Raw genomic sequence first — 10176 nt, forward strand, 5'->3', positions numbered from 1 at the left:
CCTGAGTTGATGTTCCTCATGCCCTTACCTGCGGAGGAACGTGGTCTCCCTCCTCATTTCACGGCTGATGTGAGCGGGGCCTCATTTTCATCAGTTGTTCATCTTCTCCACCACATGGAGCTTTGAGAACATCCATATATAGACTGAAATTAGTAGTGATTATTGATGATTTCCCTCCTTGAGAGAACATATTCAATATTCTGCATACCCATGGAGTTACAAGTGTTAAACGTATTAATTAAGGAGGAAATTAAAATATTTATAAAGGAGCAATTTTATTTTATTCAGCTTTATTGAGGTATAATTGACAAAATTGTAAGGTATTTAAAGTATACAACATGAGATTTAGTATATGTATTGTGCAGGGATTATTACCATCGAGTTAATTAACACATCTATCACCTTATATATTAACCTTTTCTGCAGGAGGTGAAAACACTTAAGTTGTACTCTCTTAGCAAATCTCAAATATACTACACAATATTGTCAACTGTAATTACCATGTTATACATTAGATCCTCAGACCTTATTCATCTTATAACTAAAAGTTTGTATGTACCCTTTTACCATCCCCTCCCTATTTTCCCTACCCCCTCAACCCCAACCATTTTTCTGCTTTCTGTTTCTATGAGTTGTTTTGTTTGTTTTGTTTTAATTTAGACTCCACGTATAAGTGATACTGTGCAGTTTTTTTCTGTCTGTCTGGCTCATTTCACTTAGCGTAATGCCCTCCAGTTTCTTTCAAGTTGTTACAAATGGCAGGACTTCCTTCTTTAAACTGAATAATATTGCATTGTATATCTGTACCACATCTTCTTTATCCATTCATCCACTGACACACACTTATGATCTTTCCATAGTATGTTTCCAAATACCTTGGCTATTGTGAATAACGCTGCAGTGAACATGAGAGTACAGATATCTCTATGAGATAGTGATTTTGTTTCCTTTGTGTATATACTCAGAAGTGGGATTGCTGGATCATAAGGTAATTCTACTTTTAATTTCATGAAGAGTTTCCATACTGTTTTCCATAGTGGCTATACCAGTTTACATTCCCAACAGTGTATAAGTGTTCTCCTTTCTCTCCATCTTCACCAATATTTGTTATCTCTTGTCTTTTTAGTAATAGACGTCCTAACAGGTATGAGGTGATGCCTCATTGTGATCTTTATTTCCATTTCCCTAATGATTAGTGATGTTGAGCACCCTTTCAGGTACCTTCACCTGCTTGTAAGTCTTCTTTGGAAAAATGTCTATTCAGGTCCCTTGCTCATTTTTAAATTGTGCTATTTGGCTTTTTGCTATTGAGTTAATGAGATTCTTGTGTATTTTGGATATTCACCCCTTTTTAGATATATGATTTACAAATATTTTCTCTCATTCAATAGGTTGCCATTTCATTTTGTTGATGGTTTCCTTTGCTGTGCATGCTTTTTAGTTTGATAAGTCCCACTTGTTTGTTTTTGCTTTCCTTTGCTTTGGGTGTCAGATCCAAAAAGCATTGCCAAGACCATTGTCAAGGAGTGTACCCCTTATGTTTTCTTCTAGGAGTTTTATCATTTTAGGTTTTACTCCATGTCTTTAATCCATTTTGAGTTGATTTTTATGTGTGGTGTAAGATAGTGGTCCAGTTTCATTCTTTTGCATGTAGATATCCAGTTTTCCCCACCCCATTTATTAAGAAGACTCTTCTTTCTTTGTTGTATATTCTTGGCTCCTTTATTGAAAATTAATTGACCCTATATATGTGGGTTTATTTCTGGGCTCTCTGTTCTGTTCCATTGATCTATTTGACTTATTTTATGCAAATACCATACTGTTTTGATTACTACAGCTTGTAATATAGTTTGAAATCAGGAAGTGTGATGCCTCCAGCTTTGCTCTTCTTTCTCAAGATTGTTTTGGCTATTTGGAGTCTCTTGTGGTTCCACACAAATTTCAGGATTGTTTTTTCTATTTCTATGAAAAATGCCATTGGAATTTTGATAAGGATTACATTGAATATTGGGGGTAGTAAGGACATTTTGACAATATTAATTCTTCCAATCCATAAACCCGGAATATCTTTCCATGTATTTGTGTCTTCAGTTTCTTTCATCAAAGTCTTGCAGTTTTCAGGGTACAGATATTTCACCTTCTTGGTTAAATTTATTTAAGTATTTTATTCTTTTTGATAGTCCTGTAAATGGGATTGTCTTCTTAATTTCTTCATCCAATAATTTGTAGTGTGTAGAAAGTAATTTAAAGTAATTTTTGATAGGTATGACCTTACTATTGCCATTTTGTTAATCATATTCTGTCTGTTTTGTAGTTCATTTCTTTCTTTCCTGTCCTCTTCTTTCATGATTTGATGACCTTCTGTAGTGGTTTGCTTTAATTCTTTTCTCTTTACCTTTTGTGTGTCTACTACAGATTTTTGTTTTGTGGTTACCATGAAGCTTATACAAAACATCTTATACAGTTAAAATAGCCTATTTTAAGCTGACAACAACTTAACTTCAAACGCATACAAAAGCTCTACATTTTTACACTCCTTCTCCCCACATTTTATGTTTTTGATGTCACAGTTTATATCTTTTGTGTATCCATTAACAAGTTATTGTAATTACAGTTATTTTCACTGCCTTTGTCTTTTTTTTTTTTTTTTTTTTTTTTTGCGGTACGCGGGCCTCTCGCTGTTGTGGCCTCTCCCGTTGCGGAGCACAGGCTCTGGATGCGCAGGCTCAGCGGCCATGGCTCACAGGCCTAGCCGCTCCACAGCATGTGGGATCTTCCCAGACCGGGGCACGAACCCGTGTCCCCTGCATCGGCAGGTGGACTCTCAACCACTGCGCCACCAGGGAAGCCCAGTGCCTTTGTCTTTTAACCTTTGTACTAAGGTTATAAGTGATTTACCCACTACCATTACAATATTGGAGTATTCTGAATCTAACTATATTTATCTTTACCAGTGAGTTTTATACTTTTATATGTTTTCATGTGTATTAATTAGCATTTTGTTTAAACTCGAACAACTCCATTTGACCTCTTTTGTAAGGCCAATCTAGTAGTGGTGAACTCCTTCAGCTTTTGTTTGTGTGAAAACACTCATCTCTCCTTCAGTTTTGGAGAGCAGCTTTGCTGAATTGGGTATTCTTGGCTGACGGTTTTTTTCTTACGGCACTTTGAATATCTCCCTTCTGGCTTGCAAGATTTCTGTTGCAAGACCCACTTATAGTTTTAAGGGTGTTCCCTTGTATCTAACCAAGTTGCTTTTCTCTTGCTGCTTTTAAGATTTTCTGTCTTTAACTTTTGGCAATTTAATTATGATGTGTCTCAGTGTGGGTCACTTTAGATTCATCTTATTTGGTACTTTTTGGGCTCACTGGATCTGGCTGTTTCTTTCCCCAGATTAGGGAAGTTTTCAGCCATAATTTCTTTGAGTAAGCTTTCTGCCCCCCTCCCCCCTCCACATCTCCTTCTGAGACCCTTATATTTGCATATATTGGTCCACTTACTGGTGTTTGGTAAGTCCCTGAACGCATCTTCATTCTTCTTCCTTTTTGCTCCTCTGAATAAATTCCTCTGCCCTGTCTTCAAATTCACTGACCCTTTCTTTCGCTTTATTTAGTGTGCTGTTGAAACCCTCTATTGAGTTTTTAAGTTCAGTTATTGTATTCGTCAGCTCTATGATTTCTCTTTGGTACTTTATATTTTCTGTCTCTTTGTTGAAATCCACACTTTGTTCATGTATTACTCTCCTGACTTCATTGAGCATCTTTATTACTGTTGTTTTTAACTCTATCAAGTAAATCACTTATCTTTGTTTCATTAAGATCATTTTCTGGAAATTTATCTTGTTATTTTGTTTGGAACATATTTTTCTGTATCTGCATTTTCCTAGACTCTCTGTGTTGGTTTCTGGGCTTTACATAAAACTGCTAACCTCAAAAAAAACAAAAAACTGCTCCCTCTTCCAGTTTTGACAGACTGGTCTTGTGTAGGAGATGAACCTTGTCAGTCAGCCCTACCTGAGTTCCTGGTAGCTTCTCAAAACTTTGTGCCCGTCTAAGCTGCCATTTGTGTTCTTGGTGGCTCTCAGTATTTGAGGGTGTGCCAAGACCATCATGAGTGATGATAATCAAACAAAGAGGAAGATCAAAGGCAGCACCTAGATATAGGCTGATTAGAAACCAGACCCTCAGGCAGCAGCAGCTGGGAAAGGATGCAGTCACACCCTTCCAGGGAGAAGCTGGGAGATGGGCATGCTTGCCTTCTCCCTCTGTGCTGAGCCCTGGTGTATAGCCACAGGGCAGGAGTTGCTCCTTTGCCCATTTAAAAACAGCTTCTTTGTTTGCTGTCATCCTGTGGGACTCATGAATGCAAGCCCTGTTGGCTCTCAGAGCTAGAGATCTGGGGGCCCATCCTTTGGGTGGCAGCTATAAAAGTTGGGGCACTAGATGTGTGGGCAGGCTCATAAAGGGACAATTTTATATGGAGTTTTTGTGCATATTTAATCAAGTGGTTAAAACGTAGTTTTATAACGTAGTAATATAACGTAGCTTAAAACGTAGTTGTATAAGAAACATCTTTTTCCTCAAGAAAATTATTATTCCACAGTGAAGACAAAATCTATGGCATAGTTTTCACATAGAGAAGATTGCCACTGTTTATTTTGTCACAGAAATGCTGTGATTTATGTAAACACTTCCTTTAGATAATGCTTGAACCGTACGAAATATTAAGTACAATATTTCCTATACAAATGTGTATCTATGGTTAAGCCTCATATGCCCAGTATTCATCATGAGCCACATATATGTTATTATATTTTCTAATATGTGCTGAGATCTCCTCATTTTAAATTTTGTTGCTATGGGTAAACAGTACGTTAAATATTTATAATGTATTAAATACATATTTATATGTATATATGGTAAGTATAACATAAAATAATATGTTAAAATAGGGCTTCTTATATTTTACCTTTTCATGTGATGAAGACGACTCATCCTGTTACACTTAATTTTGAGAAACAATCATTGTTCTAAAAGTAAAAAACAAAATTATTTTTATTTTCTAGGTTGTCCTTTGTGGAGGGTCTTCTCGAATCCCAAGGCTACAGCAAATGATTAAAGATCTTTTCCCAGCTGTTGAGCTTCTCAATTCTGTCCCTCCTGATGAAGTTATCCCTATTGGTGCAGCTATGGAAGCAGGAATCCTTATTGGGAAAGAAAACCTTTTAGTGGAGGACGCTCTTAAGATAGAGTGTTCAGCCAAAGATATTTTAGTTAAGGTATGTTGAGCTTTTCTTCACTTTTCCATAGTAGTATAAATTTATTGCCACAGGTTTACATACGTACTGTTTTTAAAATAAAACTTTGTGTACTGGTAAAAATTTTAAATTTCGAGTTATAAGTTTACTTTTAATGAGCTTCTGATATTCTTTTAGTTAGTATTAATCTAATATGTTAATTTCTTAATTAACTGTTTTTAAGCTTAAGATTCTAATACAAGTAGAGAGGTTTTATTTATACAAGTAGAGAGGTTGTATAATACAAGTAGAGAGGTTCAATTTATTTTTAAATAAAGTGGGTCGGGATTAAGGATCATTTCTATTGTCTTCTCTTGGCCGCTATGTAGTTTCCAGATTATCAACAGGAATATATGTTAATTTATAATAGGAGTGATTTTTTACAATTGTAATGATATCAAAGGGTGTGCATATTATTTTCCTGCTTATTAGGGAGTCGATGAATCAGGAGCCAACAGTTTCAAAGTACTGTTTCCGTCGGGGACTCCTTTGCCAGCTCGAAGACAGCACACGTTACAGGCCCCTGGAAGTACATCCTCAGTATGTCTTGAACTCTATGAGTCTGAGGGGAAAAACTCTGCAAAAGAGGAAAACAAGTTTGCACAGGTGACTACATCAGATTGGACTATGAATTAATCAGTTGAAACGGTTTAGTTTTTCCTTCTGGATTAGACTCAGTTTAATATCAATTAATATAATATGCATATAGGACATTTAACACATTTTTATGAATGGATTACTTGTACTTATTTATTTTTGAAAGAGAGAAGAAATAGGCAATTTCAATTTGAAAGAGTTAGAGGAAAATAAAGTACAATTGTATTTCTACTGCTTGTCTTTGTGCTCTTAACCCTCCTTGGTAGTAAGGTCAGTGGCAGGGGAAATGACATTTCTTTGTTTGCTAAATGCCAGGTGTGCTGGACTAGGCAATTTACAAACATAATCTCAAAATGCTGTGAGATAGACATTATTATGTGCATTTTATAGATGATTCAGAAACAGGCTCATGGTAGTAAATACCTTGTTATTTTCTTGACTGAGCTGAGATTTAGCCTCAGGTTGGTTTTACTCCTGGGCCCATGCTCTTGCCATTATACCATGCTGCCTCTGACATAGGATAAGTTTGTTTTTTCAAATACCACATGCATATATCATAGGATATGGTCCTCCACATCCTTTAAAAGGAATGAGGTGGAGCCATTGTATTTGCTTAGAAACATGCCCAAGTATGGTTTCATTAAAGCACACACACAAGGACTGCAGACCCGTATTTACAGCATGGTACCATTGTGTTTAAGTAAAACGATTGAGAGCGTGGCTGTGTGTGAAGGAGTGGTGTTTGGATAGGTGTGTGTATTTAGATACCCATGCGTGGATACAGAAAGTAACTACAGGTATTTGAACTGTACTGAGGAAACTTAACAGTGGGTAGATTTGAAGGTGCCAAGAAGGTTTTTTTTTTTACTTTTTAACACTTTATACTAAATTTTTTACAGACAGCACAGAACATGAAGATTAATTACTTTTACAGTAAAAATAAAACAAACGTAGGTAACAAAAGAGAATGTATAGTATCTTTAGCTTTATATCTGTTTTCTAATTTCAACAAAAGGATAATGAAAACACACACACATAATATGTCTGGGCTCCACCTCAGACTTAACATCTTAGGATCTACTGGAGAAGGGCTCTTTCAACTAGTCAAGGTTTCAAAGCTCCGCCAGATGTTTCTGTGGTATATCACTATAAAAGCATTTTCCTGTGCACCAGATTTCTAAACTCAGGTGGAAGTCTTAGTATTCCTCTCTGGTACATTTCTTACCTTTTCTCTCCACATACTACTCTTGAGACACTACAGCTACTGTCACTACATCCTAACTTACAGATGCTGGAAAGAGAAAAATTAGTCACATAATACTTTATTTGGAAGAGAATCTTCTAGAGATTCCATCTGTTCTAACGTCCTCATTCTACAAACGAGTAGACTTAGTACTTACCTAAGATCATAAAACTTGATTTTGGCAAAATCTGAAAAGTCACTTTCAAACTTGGTCTATTGGTATACCTTCCTTTAGGAAACCAAGGAATTTTATAGTAAATTCATTAGTATCTCTTACTTACAAATGTAATCTTAGCTGTACAAAAGAATTTGACATGTATTTCTTTTAAATAGGTTTTCCAAGTGCATTTAAAATATTTGAATTTTTTAAAGTATATATAAAAGGCTTACCAAAATGTAATTTACATGTTACTATAATGGTGCAATTACCAAAAAGAAGAGCAGTCTTTATTTTGTTTTTTTTTTTTTTTTGGTCTTTATTTTCTGAGACAAACAGTACTTCATGTAAATAATCATCTTAATCTAGGACATGACATTTAAGAGGGACAAATATATTAAATATATTAGTTATCTTACATGCCCTCTTTTTAGAGGAGACATGTCAGTTAAGAAAGCTTAATTCTATTTTCCAAATTATGATAAATGGTAGGAGAATTGAACACGGCCCTGTTTTAAAAGATTCATTTCAGTAATGAGTAAGATTTAGTCCATTGGAATAATTGATGCATCAATTTATTAATATGTCAAAGTACTAAATCATCCTTGTATTATTTTTGCATAAACAGGTTGTACTCCAGGATTTAGATAAAAAAGAAAATGGATTACGTGACATATTAGCTGTTCTTACTATGAAAAGGTAAAAAATTAAACTACTTCTTTTTTTTTTTTTTTTTTTTTTGCGGTATGCGGGCCTCTCACTGTTGTGGCCTCCCCCGTTGCGGAGCACAGGCTCCGGACGCGCAGGCTCCGGACGCGCAGGCTCAGCGGCCATGGCTCACGGGCCCAGCCGCTCCGCGGCATATGGGATCCTCCCAGACCGGGGCACGAACCCGTATCCCCTGCATCGGCAGGCGGACTCTCAACCACTTGCGCCACCAGGGAGGCCCTAAACTACTTCTGATGTTAAGAAAATTCGCTTTGAGACTTGACCTTTTTTATTAGTTTATTGATTCTTAACCTGTTGTCATTCTGGGAAAATCATTTATTAAAAACTTATAAAGATCTTATCAGTAACTTAAATTTTTGCCCTGTAAAATTACTATATTTACAAAGAAAATTATATCTCAGGTCATTTGCACTCTGAATTTTTTATGAACTCTTTGATTATTATGGGTGTAGTCAACCTAAAAAACTGGTCCATGCAAGTTTGAGATATAATTTTCATCAACTTTAAATATAATTTTCTGAGATTTACATAATTGATTTTTTGTCCTATGAAAGGGTAAGTTTATTTCAATATTGCAAGAGGAAATCTGTAGAAAATAAATTACTAATTAAATCCAGTTATTATCATTTCCTTAACTACAGTCCATCCATAATACTATGTGTTACAAGTAAATCAGTTCCAAATTAACATTAAGGACAATTCATTCCATAAACCATAATTAGTCAAAATGTAGAATTCATTAGGGTAGGTCTGCCATGGCCTGGGCTTGAAGACAGCTTGATACTTCTTGAACTTGCATGAAGTTTTCAACTTAAGGTATTTATCATCATGGGTTCTCAAGGAATACAACTTTTCATCACAGTGATCTAGGAGGAAATTTTTAAGAACAACTACCTAATTATGGCATACGGTTCTAAATGTAAAGACATAAAGTTGTGTCTCTTCTTTATCTCTTAATGCTCTTCTTTCAAAAAGTAAAATGATCTCTTGTTTACTCAAAATCCTCAAGTAATTTCTTAAGGACTATCTGTTTTTATAAATTGAGCTTATGAATTGTTATTTATTTTTTGTTTGCTTAGGGATGGATCTTTACACGTGACATGCACGGATCAAGAGACCGGAAAATGTGAGGCAATCACTATTGAGGTGGCATCTTAGTGTTTGAGAGAAACCATGCATTTTTTAGAACTAAAATATCAACATTATTTGTTTTGTTTATAAATGATGTTTATATTAAAATACTTTTTGAATGAACTGTATGATTTATGTTTCTGTTTTAACTACAGTATATTGTTAAGTGTTGCAACCTTTTTTGTTTGTTTGTTTTCCATTAAAGATTTCCTTTATTAGTGAGAAATACAAGGAACTTTTTCTACCATGGAGCTATTTAGAATTAAATTGTTTGAGTGGATTGAAGGGAACTTTACCAGAAATTTAACGTTGCATTTTAAAATTGTTTCTGTCTTTAGAACTTCTGATTTTAAGAAGTCGTTTGTTAATTCTTACTAGATAACTAAGAACAATTTAAAAGTCTTTGATATTAAATGAAACAAAATTGCAGAGCCATATGTAAAGTAAGGTACCATTTTTGCTTAAAAGAAAAAACTAAACTCATAAACTCAATAATTGTTTATAAATATGCATGTGACATATGTAGAGAAAAGTATAGAAGACTAAACACCAGACTTTTAACAGTGGCTTCTTTTGTGGAGGGAAATAGGGGAGAGGCACTTTTTCTTTTTACAATTATGTTAAGTTTGATTTTTCCCTCTAACAGATATGTTTCTCCTTTGAAATTGAAAGATTTTTTTTTTATTTTGAAGAGAGGGCTAGCCACATTCTGTTCACCAGAAAACGTTGACTAGTGCATTGAGAATGCTCAGTGGGTTACTAAGGAAAAAGATTATTCTCTTAGTAAAACAAGACAAGTAATCTGCCTGTATTGAGGGGAGAGCTTGAAGGTGAGCCGTGCACATCAGACTCTAGATTTTATTACCAAGAGAGGATTTCCATTCATTTCTCTCCTTGGTTCCCAGCAGACTGAGAAGAAATATCTTGACTCAGTAAAATTTTAAAACTGCTATTTTCCACCTGTTCAAGCTTTGGGATGTGCTTTATTATTATAGCTGCTTTTTATGGAGTTAGATGGCAGTA

At 35.1% G+C, this 10176-nt stretch overlaps 1 protein-coding gene across 3 annotated transcripts in view; it reads left to right on the forward strand.

The window, feature by feature from the left end:
* Window positions 1-9276, forward strand: part of HSPA14 (heat shock protein family A (Hsp70) member 14) — a 34148-nt gene extending 24872 nt beyond the window's left edge. For all 3 annotated transcript variants that reach the window (XM_060097763.1, XM_060097764.1, XM_060097760.1), the window contains 4 exons: window positions 5066-5278; window positions 5729-5902; window positions 7922-7992; window positions 9102-9276. In XM_060097763.1, the coding sequence (XP_059953746.1) occupies window positions 5066-5278; window positions 5729-5902; window positions 7922-7992; window positions 9102-9180 (537 nt within the window). In that variant the 3' untranslated portion in view covers window positions 9181-9276. The remainder of the gene's footprint in view (window positions 1-5065; window positions 5279-5728; window positions 5903-7921; window positions 7993-9101) is intronic.
* Window positions 9277-10176: the final 900 nt, after the last annotated feature.

This window comes from Mesoplodon densirostris, chromosome 4 (assembly GCF_025265405.1).
Source record: "Mesoplodon densirostris isolate mMesDen1 chromosome 4, mMesDen1 primary haplotype, whole genome shotgun sequence".
In the NCBI taxonomy this organism is placed as follows: domain Eukaryota; kingdom Metazoa; phylum Chordata; class Mammalia; order Artiodactyla; family Ziphiidae; genus Mesoplodon; species Mesoplodon densirostris.